The 12,763-nt window shown below is 36.6% G+C and overlaps 1 protein-coding gene across 1 annotated transcript in view; it reads right to left on the reverse strand.

Annotated features, from left to right (window-relative positions):
• Positions 1–7,595: 7,595 nt before the first annotated feature.
• Positions 7,596–12,763, reverse strand: part of LOC111626578 (F-box only protein 25-like) — a 71,634-nt gene continuing 66,466 nt past the window's right edge. The window contains exon 9 of the mRNA XM_023369996.1: positions 7,596–9,728. Within this exon, the coding sequence (XP_023225764.1) occupies positions 9,582–9,728 (147 nt within the window). The 3' untranslated portion in view covers positions 7,596–9,581. The remainder of the gene's footprint in view (positions 9,729–12,763) is intronic.

Consider the following 12,763-nt stretch of genomic DNA (forward strand, 5'->3'; position numbering starts at 1 on the left):
TTGCCCCCGTACGTCACACTTTTCCTTTAATAATAGAGTCGTGCCGGTCATCTATTAACTGCTTTCGGGGAGAAGTTTCGAATTAAAATAACGTGACTTTCGCTTCGCATCGGCAGTTTGTATAGTTAATCGGGACCTCCCGCCCCTAAGGTATCCGTATCTGGTCTTGTCTTTCGTCTAACTCCGTTCTCGAGATTAAGGAAAGACAACGGGCGGACGACGTTGGGAATTTATAGGTCTACAAAGAAAGAATGGATAGCAAAGTTAAAATTTTTATTATTACAGAAATTGCTTTTAGCCCTAAGTATAATTAAATTAATTAAAATATCTATAACCGTAAGGCAAATAATAGTAAGGGCTTATCACACCAATGATAATGAGCACAAATGCTCAAGAATCAAAGTAAAATTATTTAATAAAACAAAAAGGGGGTGTACAATAAGATGGCTACGTAACTATAAAAACCGTAAAAATCCAAAATGCATTTCGGACTATTTTCCAATAGGACTATTTTATTTTTAGGACTATCCAATATTTTTAAGTATACTGAGACCTCTCGTTATTACCAACTGATCAGGGACTATTTTTCTATTGGAAAATAGTCCGAAATGCATTTAAAGTGGTAAGTGTAGTACTTAACCCTCAATACAATAATTAATTTTATAATTATAATTCAAGAGCCAGGTCTTGAAGGTCTTTACTATCTTCCATATCATTGTTTATGTATAGTGTACTCGGGCCAGTCTGATCCGTACCAAACTCGGGACGCTGTTGAGTTTTTGATAGTGTTCTTTTCATTTTGCTGATATAAGTAGTGTTAATGTGTTTTTAGTATAGTTATAGTTTGTTTGTGAATATTGTATTTACAATGGAAAAACTACATTTTGACCATTGCCACGTTATCGACCACATTATTGCAGTAAAAATCCTTCTAAGAGGTAATAAGGAGCTGATAGCGAGGTTGAGGCCGAAGTTTTAAACGCGAAAACGTCTACGTCAGACGTTCGGCGCCGCTTTCCCGTAACCCTAGAAGTTTGACGATGGTGTTCAGAATGTCGAGCGTGATTCCACTGACTATCCAAACACCATTGTCAAACTTCTAGGCTTACGGGAAAGCGGCGCCGAACGTCCGACGTAGACGTTTTCGCGTTTAAAACTTCGACCTCGCTATTAATTGTGGGAAATGGAAGAAACGTTGCGTATTCCCATCAAAGATAGACAAAGAAAAGATGTCAGTAAGTGAAAGAGACTGATATGTAGAAATTACATCATTAGGTTGTATACAAATTATGCACTATATGCATCATTCTGGATAACAAAAGTATATTAACTAGTGATGCCACGAATAGTGATTTTACCGAATACCGGATATTCGGCTACGCTCTCGGCCGAAGCGCCAAATATTCGACGGCCGAATGTACGGCAAAATATGTGTACATTTCGCGGGTGACAGGTTACGACCCGTCTCATTGCGGTGGGTGCGGTAGCGACACCGCGGACGCATTTGTTTTATTCGCGAGTAGATCGTGTCGCGACACGCATTATTTGTTCATTGTTATTAATAGTCATTATTACTAAAAAATATCACTGTTTGTATCACTTTATATGAAAACTGTTGGCCTACATCGGAGGGCAGACCTTTACGAGTGGTGGTCGGCAAACGCAAAACAGTATCCAAGCCTGACGGAATTCGCTAAGATTTATCTATCTTCTCCCGGCAGTAGTGTATATAGTGAGAGGCTGTTTTCAGAAGCGGGTATAGTTTATGAGGAAAAGCGCAATCTTTTGCTATCAACAAATGCTGAAAATATTGTTTTCATTCGTCACAACTTACCACTGATAGATTTTAAGTATTAAATGTAATAATTTGTGATTAAAATAAATACGTTTTTGAGTAATATGTGCGGTTTTTTTTTATGATTCGGTATTCGGCCGAATACCGAATAGTAGCCGAATATTCGTGGCATCTCTAATATTAACACGAACTAACCTTTTGTTCGTTATGTTGTAGAGACACCGAAGCCGTAAGCCGGAAGAGGGATTGGAAAATTAGCAATTCGAAATGCATGATATATAATATGTACTGTACCTGTATAAAGCATATATTTTATACTTTATATATACATATATANAAAATAAAGTAGATTTGCATAATTAAGGATTTTTATATCAAATATTGTATATCCCATATTATAAATATTAAACTGTATCAATACTCGTATTAATTTATGTATACGGAACGTTTGTGTAAAATAAGTTAAATTAAACAATAACTTGTTATTTAACTAAAAATATCAGTGTATAACAATCGGCATAAGATTAATTCGAAAAAACAGTTTATCGTTATTGGAAATATTGCTTATATATTCTTAATACCACTAAGGGCCCACCAGTAGTGGGCTGGCGAATCGCTCGGACCACGCGGAGTTTTCCGGGTTCGTAACGCCTAAATAGGGATCGATTTCCCTTAAAAGACCTCCCGGAAGGCATCCCCCATAGGCAGATCGCCCGAGTGTCGCGTCGCCATAACAAACAACTTAATATCACTAGCCTTTGATTAATTTTAATTTGTTTGCGAACGACGTAGAGACGATGAAATTTATCCACGAAGCTTTCGGTGCAATCGCTAACGCGTTGTTTGGAAGAATAACGACGGCTTAAAGTCACACGATCACAGACTGCCAGTAGAAAAGCGTTACAGTACTTATACGGCCTATTTTCACAACGCACAATATAGCATTAAACTGTATCGCGCATTTATAGTTTATACCGGTCACGTTTTCATTCTTTAGCAAACGAAGATGCAATTATAGATACATTTAGGCGATCGTTGCAAGATTAAGTGCCGAACAGTTCATATTATGCACGAATATTCAAAATATTTTGTTTTTAAATATTGTTAGATAGCGGGGGCGCTTTTGACAGCGTTGGCTGTTGGCGTGTTTTTTTACGGTTAGGATCTACGATTCGACTGTTTGCATTTTTGTCTTTTTCCGTAATATTTTCTTTTTTAATTTTGTTCTTTTTACTCATTATTGGAGGAGTTCTCGTAATAAAGCTTCGACTTCTGCCGGTAAAGTCGTCGATGGCCGAGTGAACCAACATGGAAGTCATTTCGACCCGACGATTATTTTTTATGGCAGGATATTTCTTCCGAAATACCTCGGAAGATTCTGTTTTCTCTCGGGGAACGTTTTGACGATAATATATCGAAAGTGGAAGAATTGTCATGGGAGTTTCACCGGTCGTGTAATTTACATAAGGAATACGAGAACGTGTGACCCGCTTGGAAGGAGAAGTTTCCGGACTGTATGTATGGATAATTTTTCTCTTTAGAATTATTATATAGATTCTGTGTACGATTCGAAGAATAATAACATTACCATTTCCGGTTCGAGTGCTAACGACGAAGAATTTGTTAATAATGCCAATGGTTAATCGAGTTGTTTAAAAGACAGATTTCTTTCATTAACGGTTATTCGAATATCGTTTGAGCCGTAAACTTCAGCCGACAAAATACTTATTTTTAAATTCGGGAATTGCCGTCTTTCTCGCGCATTACAGTTTTTGGTGATTTGTAATGTATATCGAGACTCGGGCGTAGAAGTTTGTCTCCTTTTTTTGCGGAAGCGAAATCTACGACAGTCGATGGTGACAAATTCGCTTTCGACCCAGAAACGAACGAACTGCTGAAGATTAATATCTTTTTAAAGCAAATCCAGCCAAAAGGCTTAATTGGAACAAATGCTAAAGATAGGGATAAAACTTTAGTAATGAGAATATTGTCTCGGAATTGCCCAGAAATGTTGGATTGGACAGCGAATGACCGAGAGTATTTGTTGCAAAATTATGATTTAGTTGCTTTCACCCAGATTTATTTTTATACGAACAATTTGCCAAGAACGCAATTGGTCTCGTTCGTGCGGATTTCCATAAACTAGGTTTTCGGAATTGTCGTTTAACTCCGACGATCCGATAATAATTAGATTTAACTGTAGCGAAAACTTTTCATTTAATTATAGCGTTATGATTATTCTCGTTTTTCTGAGAATAGATCTTTATGCTAAAATGGAAGATTTTTTCGGGATGATATAGTTATTTTAGAGGACACGAATGCTAGAATAGGCGAGGAATCGGATAATGTTTTAATTTTAAACCAAAAAGGAAAGGATTTTTACAATTAAGTCGTACGGATTATATATTTTAAACTGTCCATGTGGCTATCCGGCCGAATTTACTTTTATCTGTTTTAGATTTAATAACAGTAAATACGAATTTATCAGATACATTATTAGGTTTTAGAGTTGTTGATATTTTTAATTGTGATCATTTTCCAATTTCAATATCGTTTGGATTTACGACAGACGGTGTGTCGGCTCCGAAACTTCCAAAAGTTCGTTTTATATGGAAACAAGAAAGATCGAATAATTATTTATCTCTGATTAGTTGGTTATATACAGTATTTCGGTTAAAGGGATCTTTGTTGTTGGATGCGAAGAGTTACGTTATCGTAATAGTTCGCTACAGTAACATCGGCTGTACGATATGGAGTGATTAAGAAACATATTTCTTTATTAGCACTTGAGAAACAATGGTTTAAAGAAAACAAAGAACCGAGTATTACGAAAGTTTCGTATAAATAAAACTACGAGTCTATTGGACGAATACTGCAAATTAAATGAAAGCTATAAGTCGCCGTGTAAGGCGAAGAAAAAGCTAATTTTGGCTAAAATAAAGTCTCGACTATCCAGGACCGAAAATACTAAAGATTTTTGGTCATTAGTTAATAAATTTCCAACTAAGAAACCGCGTGAAAATGCTATATTCCCCTGCTATATTGGTCGAATTATTTGAGGTATTTCGCCGGACCTAATATAGTAATTCGTTTTGATTTAAGGTTCCTCTTTTGGACGATCCTATCACTTTGAGTGAATTGGAAACTGTAATCGGAAAATTAAAATCATCCGAGGCCCCGGTCTCCGTAACGAGGAATAAAATGATAAAAATACCTTTCTGCAGAAATATAGTTTGATGTATTGGATACGTTTAATTCCTTTTGGTCTAGTTGGTCTTTTATCTTGGAAACAATTAGCTTTAAGGATGATTTATAAGAAGTAGGCAGACGGCAACTAATCGTAGACCAATCGCTTTAATTAGCGTATTTAGAAAGGTTATTTCAACTATTACGGCAAATTCTCTTCGGGATTGGACCGACGAGTTTAATATTGTTACATTTCTCCAAGGAGTGTTTATTAAAAATAGAGGCATCGAATATAATTAGTTTATTTTGGTCGGTCTTATTCAAATATCACTTTCGAGGGAAACTATAATACTGCTTTTATCGACCCGACGAAAGCTTTCGATACAGTCGACGACTATTTGTTACGGTATAAGCTTAGGAGTATAGGTCTTTCTGCGTTTTTCGTTCATTTACTTATTAAGAATCTCTTCTCTAATACGAGATATACAAAATTTTTCCTTTTTTACTGATCGAGTCCAATACAGGGCTACTTCGAGGAGAACCATCGGCTCCTATCTTTTTATTTTGTTTTCGAATGATCTTCCTCACCTTTTGAGAGATAGCGCAATCTTTCTCGTGTTGAAATTAATTGTCCTCTTTACGCCGATGATGTCATCGGCGTAAAGAGGACCTACTCTTGGCCAATTCGGCTTCTGCGCTTAGGGAAAGATTCGCTCTTACTTGGAGATATTGTCAACATAATCGATTGACGATTAATTCGGAAAAGACACAAAGCTCGTGATTTTTCGTAGAGGTGGAAAACAAAACGACACACAGTTTGTTTAGAAAACCGTAAACTTGAAATTATGCCAAATTTTAAATATCTAGGTATTTATTTTTCACATTTTCCTATCGTTTAAATAAAAGTTTACTCGACGCGATAGCTAAAATTTCTAGTCTCGTTAAAGTATTTATTAGAATTAAAGCATCTTCATTAAATAATTATCTTAGATTATTTGATTCCTCGATTGGACCAAGTACAGTATTTTTGTGCTCTTCCGGTTTGGAGTGGTCTCTTAGCGAACAGATTTGAGGCAATACGGTTGTTCTACGGGTTGTTAAGCGAGTAAGCGGGTGTTCCGTATTAATAGGTCTATCTCGGGACCGCATCGAGAATGGAATTGGGTAGATCTCTCCTCGCCGTTAATTTATCCATAAATTTGTTTGGGTCTTTGAGGAAACTTATTGATCTACCGGAAGTCGATTATCGAAAATTGATATATACAAGACTTTCGCGATAAATAGTATTGTAATTACTTTTTGAAGCCGTGGTCTGTTATACTTAAAGGACTATTAAATAATATTGGACGTAGTGTTACGTAGTGATGGCTAGCGATCGCCGGGCTTAAGGGACACCGGCACGCGTCGTCGCAACTCGATGCTAATCAGTTTTACACCTCCGCCGGTCAAATAGTCCGTGTTTTACTTTCTCGCGAAAAAGAACTATTGACCGTAGAGAGAGATCCTCTAGAATAGATAAATAGCGCATTTAACTACCAAATAAATGTTAGTACTGTACTAAGTATTAGGCGACTCTCAATAAATAACTTCCGAGAAGGTCGCTGCACGCATTTTATCTTTTAAATATCTCGGGATTTACTAATTACATTCTTTTCGACCTCGGGATTTTAATTAAAATACGTCGTTTCGTTATCCGTTTTGATACGAGCCGCGGATTTCGGCTCGATGGCGAAATTACCATTTTCATCTTTCGGACAGTAAAGTCAATTTGTTAGTTCCTACTTTGTCGGCCATTTTGGCAAGTTTCTACGTAATTGATGTTGGTATTTCAATTATTGTTCTTTTAGAGGAGTGATTGTCGACGGGTGTGCCGCCAAAATTTTTGAAGGTTATTAAATAAATTATTTTCGAAAGAAGCCCGAAGAACAATCAGTAAATGTCAAAATTAAACTCGTATAATCAATTTAAAGAGTTTTATCGCTGTTAAAATAAATAACGTATACATAATATAGTAAAAACCTGTATATTTAAAGCAAAATTATACACGTGCGTAACACCGATTTATTTCATTTAAAATCAAAAATATATCTATAATTGCCCGTATTTAGTTCAAATTAACTTGAAATGGTTGGAAATAGCGGGACATTGGGCAGGTTTCTAAAGGCAATTATCGTGCCACGTTTAAATGTAAACTCTTAATGTTAATTGCTTTTCTTATATAAATTAATAATTTTCATTATTTAACTGTTGTTGTAATCTGCCACTATTTTAAGGAACAACTTTATTTAATTCACAAGAAATATAGACAAAAAGAATGAGGTTAAGTGCCAATTAATACGGAGGTAGAATGTTTACGAACGACTTTAAATCACGTGATCTTCCCGCGAAAATTTAATTATATAACGACTGGCGCAATTTTCAAACGTTACGTAACCCGAGTTATCCGCGAGCGACTACCACGTACAGTATTTAGATTTGCCAATTGGTAAAATCTAAAAGGCCGTCCGAGAATAACAGAATAAAAACAACAAAATTCGCGTAATCGTTTTATATTTGAAAGCTTTTTTGCGCCTTTCCCTTATTTTCCGAGGAAACGTCATTTCTAAATCCTCTCCCACCACCAAAAAATTGATTTACGACCGACGGAAGGTGGCGTATTTACTAATGTTTTGCGTACGTTACTTTTACTTTTCTGTTTTTTGAAAATAAGTTTACAGTATTGTCAATTCTTAAGCGGTCGAGCGGAGCCGTCGTCGCTCTCGTCCGCTTTAAAATCTCTTCCTAAGCGCAACTGAAAACAAAAAAGTCGCACCCATCAGCCGAGGCCTTTCGCGCCGCGTCGTTAAAAGTAGTTACGGCGTTCGAATCCAGTCTATTCGATTCTTCGCTTTATCCGAGAAAAGATAAAAGAGCGTACGCGTGGCGCCGTCGACGGAAAGACCTTTTTTAGATTTCCGGATATAAAATACCGGTGGTTTTTACTTTTTATTAATAACATTATCTTAAATATAGCTAAAGGACTGAGTAGAAAGTTCCGTCGTTTACCAACCGCGATAGAGGAAAGAAAAAAGTAGACGACGCGAAATCGCCAGGCGTGACGACTAGCGACGCGCGAGATCGCATCCCGGACGGATCGGCGTGGTAAAAATAAAGAGCGCGCGCAGACCGTTTGGTGGAATTATTTTATTTACCAACATTTTTACAATAAGTTAACGGCAATAAACTTACAGGTAATAGGGCGAAAAGGAGATAAATTGTTTTAACGCCACGCACGCGGCGAGAGTAAATACCGGAAGAGGAAACCATCGGAGGAGTGGAAAGGCGATCGGAAGACCGAGTCGAAGACGATTCCTCTTCCCTCCGCCGTCCTTTCCCACCGGTCGACCGCGCCCACCCGTTTTTCGGATATTTTGCTTAAGGCCGGACCCGATTTTTAACTTTTTCCGCCCGGCGGGCGTTAAGAGGGGCTCTCTTTAGCCGGCCCATTAAGGGTCGGGACGGGACCCGACGTATCCGGACGACCACCCGAAAAATTCCCGGGGATTTTTCGATCTCGGTCCACCCGGACGGGTGGCTAAAGCCGGCCCGGGAATAAACGGCGGAGAGCAACGCGGTGCCCGGAAAACTTTAAAAATAACAATAATAAAAACTCGATAAAGCTGCCATATTGTCGTATCACAGGTTTAAAAAAAGAGAAATAAAATTCCCTCCCGGTATAAAATAAACGTAAAATACAAAAAACATTCAACATATATTTGGGCGCCCGCGTCGACTTAACGGATTAATACTTTTAAGTTAAACTTTAATTGAGATTAACCGGGTCGACGAGAATTTTAAGGAGATTCTCTCGGTCGAAATCCCTACGATTTATTCGCCAGACGGCCAATACCATAATTAAAATTTACCATAGAATAATTACGTCAACATTTTCCTTAAACTATCGAGAGAAAACAAATATAATCCGTATCTGTTTTTTTTCTTTTCATTTTCGAGCCCAGCCTGCGGGCTCGTTATCTAATCTACGTCGACGATACGTAACGAGTACCTTATATCTATAATAATAATATAATATATGTATAGGTGTATATGCGTCGGGCATAAAGTCTCTTTATATACATTCGGATCTAGTAAAATAAAATTTTTCGCCGTTAATTCGAACCGCCCGAGGCTTGCAGAAACTAACGGGTTTTCATTGTCGCGCGGTTCCGATATGTACAAAAATAGGACCGATATATCCCGGGTTGGCCGCCTCGACGTTCTCGCCGACGAAAGAGACCCGGGCCTATTTCTAATACTTTCGGGCGCTTTAACTTCGTCTTGCGCCGTCCGATTACGTTCCGTAGAAGAAAATAAATGCGCGGAATCTCCTCGCCACGCCGACGAAAACGTCGACGCCGGCCCTGGTCCCGCTGGTGAAAAAATACGGGATTAAAAACTAAGTTTTAAAAATATTAAACTATCTTTAGAGGCCGCGCGGCGTCACAGTCGGAGTTTTTTTCTTTTGTGCCGTTTCGTAATAAAACGTTAAAAATAGAACCAAGTCGAATTTGGGGAACTGGAGATAAAAGAAAAGAAATCGAACGGTGTACCGGACGAGCCATCACAGAGAAAAGAACTTGAGAAACATTTGAGGCGGTACCGGCACGTACAGAGGTACCGTACCCACGCAGTCGTCGTCTCTGTCGTTTCCCTCTTCGTTATCGTTTTGAGCGGGGGTAAACAGGTCCAAGCACGGATGTCCGAAAGACTGCAAAGAAAAAAGTTCGCCCGGTTAAACTTTACCCTTTGACGCGATCCGTCGGCAACTATCCCGAAATCTGAAAGTCTCGGAATACCAGAAAACTATCTGTCGCTGGTTAAAGCGTTTATTTGTTATTTTAATAATAAATTTCGTCCATCTCGAATAGACGGGCCCTTTCCGATAGTAACCGTGGAACTTTCTAGATAAGCGCTGGGTGCGATGATTAGCCGTCATCTTTGGGTCGAAAAGAACTGTCTTTTGGGACCGTGTTCCCTTCCTTCGCTATCGCCTTCGGCTGGTACAAAGAATTTCGGAAGGATGGTACTTACTTCCACGTAACACATCAGCGTGGGATAGAAGGAAGAGTTTAGAAGGACGATTTGGAAATTAGAAGAAAAATGTTGCCAGTGCAGTAGAGAAGAAAGGAAGCTGAAAGAGTTTTTCTTTTTATAAAGCCCTAGAGTTCGGGAAAAGAATAGTTTTTAAAAGAAATGTTACAATCTTTGATGGGCTAAGGAATAAAAAATGAGTGGAAAAAGCGTGAAAATATTTGATACTGATGGAAGAGTCAGATATATACTCTTCCATCCAGAACAAGTTGGATATATTATATAGAAGCACCGGGGAGAGGGGTTAGAAACATGACTAGATTCTTCAAAATTTCCTTCAAAGAAAAAAAGAAAGGAAGAATGATAGTGCCTTTGATGAAAAAGACAAAGAAAGAAGGTAGTTATTAAATTGGAATAAGCAAAGCTATTGGAGAAAAAATGAGGATATATGTAGAAATGAAAAAATCTGGATGTACGGGGATTTTGAGTTAATATATAAATTGTTAATATCGGACACGTACGTGCTTTGTCGGTGTTTTGGAAGTGGATTATATAAAGCTGCATACCTAAAATATAGAAAAAAAGAAGAGAGATATACGGATTTTGTATATCTTGTTCGGGCAATGCACTGTACTCGATTCCTGAAGTTTAAACTAGAGGAGTGACGGAAGTCCAAATTGGTAAACTATAACTGGCAACTGATGAAAATTTGTAACAGAACATTATTTTTAAATATGAAAGTTCTGGTATGTAAAGTAAATATAAATATGTAATGGCCTTTCTCTACCGACGCACTTGGTCGTATTTTAAGCTGCAATTTTCAAATTGAAGACCTAAAAATTTCCACCGTCGTCTGCCGTCCATCCGTCCTTCGTTAATTAATCTCGATGACAGAGTTAGACGGATGAAAATTGAAACGGGATACGGAGAGCTTGGGGCCGGTGGCCCTTATTAACTAAGTGCAGACTTCTAGCTTGGATTAGAAGTTACGTGATTTCGACTGAAAGTTTTTACCTTCCCGTATAGCGGAAACGGGCAACCTTTTTCTACGTAAGGGCCTCATTTCAAAACTTTTGAACCGACACGGGCCGCATATAAGAGAAAAGAGAGGAAAACGTGTCGGTAAATCACATTTATTTATTCATATATAATTATAAATTAGCATAGGTTTACTTAATTTAGCTTCTGGAACCAATGTCTATTGAAAATATTTGGTTAAATATTAGTCACCGCTAGCTTTAAATTAGTTTCGACGTGTCAGCCAGTTTTTTCTTTTAATTTTTACTAAATTTATTGTGGAAAAAGTATTCACATACATAAGTTGTAGAAAATAACATTTGAATTTTTGCTGCATACTTCTTTAAGATGGGAAATTGATATATTTATTCATATTTTACGCAGACCGCAAAAAATATTACTGCTGTATAGGATGATATATTTGGTGTAGAATTGATCCTTACGATAATTTAAATTAATATATGATTAAAAATTGCTGCATGGCATTGTGACGATGTCACAATACGTTAATTTTGACATTAATGTTTAAATCCCAACAGAGAACTAGTGATTATAACCATGATATGAACTAAAAGAACTAAAACTGTTGCTTATCAAAAGAAAAAATCTCCCAAATATTCCAATTCTGTTTTAATTATCAATATTGCTACATATCATAATGTGCAAGATGAGTAATGTCATACTCAAATTCAAGAAAGAAATGAATATTCTTTTTTCAAATGCTTTAAAAGCAAGTATCGAGTCAAAACTGTACGAATTAAAATAAGTTGCAAACAATCGACTATCAAATTGACAGATTATTGGAGAAGCATAATCACAATCGTACTAATTTGAAACCATTAAAGTTAATTTGGGCAGAGAGGAAACAGTGAATCAGAAAACATAATGTAACATTTAAATTAGATGACAAAGAAATTGTGCAAAGAATAATTCTTGCAAATTGGAGAAAGTGAATAAACAGCAAGACGTAGGCATACCGGAGATATTGGCAGAACTGACGACTTGTGGCCTTGTTTATATCACATTTGATGATTTTATGTAAATCAAAACTTAAATTTTATTTTCTCTTAAAAATACTACTCTTAAAAGACTATCATTTTTTAACCTTTTAATTTTTGATTGATTAGTTGAATTTTATTATTGAAAAAGTTTTATGTATAAAAAAATAATTTGACACCATATAATCTATTTTTTTAATCTATTATTATTAATACAAATTTGAATTTTATTAAGGTACTGAAATATTTAATACTGAGCCAAACGATTGCCATAATTAATTGGGCTGCTATTATGCTATAATTAATAATTAGAAAGTAAGTAATTTAGTACTAGAGATAGAGGTTAGATGCCATCTCTTGGCTTAGTATCAATACATTGAACTTTAGGATGTTGATATATATTTAATACTGTATTAATAGTATATAGAACACAAAATTCCATGACAAAGAAATTGTGATAACCAGTCTGTCATGATTTGAAATTTTAGAATGTTGAAAAGGTCATTTTTTTTTGTAATGTCAAAGATTCATCTAATAATTATTTTTTCCATTATGTAAGACTGTTTCCTGCTACTGCACATTTTTATAGCCTGGCCAAGGTCTGTGAAATTTGCTGTACTTGGATATTTTTAATAGTTTTGAAGAAAGATCGCCAACTATTTGGGCTAAAATACAGCTAATTTTAATAATTAATACA

This window comes from Centruroides sculpturatus, unplaced genomic scaffold, assembly GCF_000671375.1.
Source record: "Centruroides sculpturatus isolate CEXI.00-Female unplaced genomic scaffold, Cexi_2.0 scaffold304, whole genome shotgun sequence".
NCBI classification, from domain to species: domain Eukaryota; kingdom Metazoa; phylum Arthropoda; class Arachnida; order Scorpiones; family Buthidae; genus Centruroides; species Centruroides sculpturatus.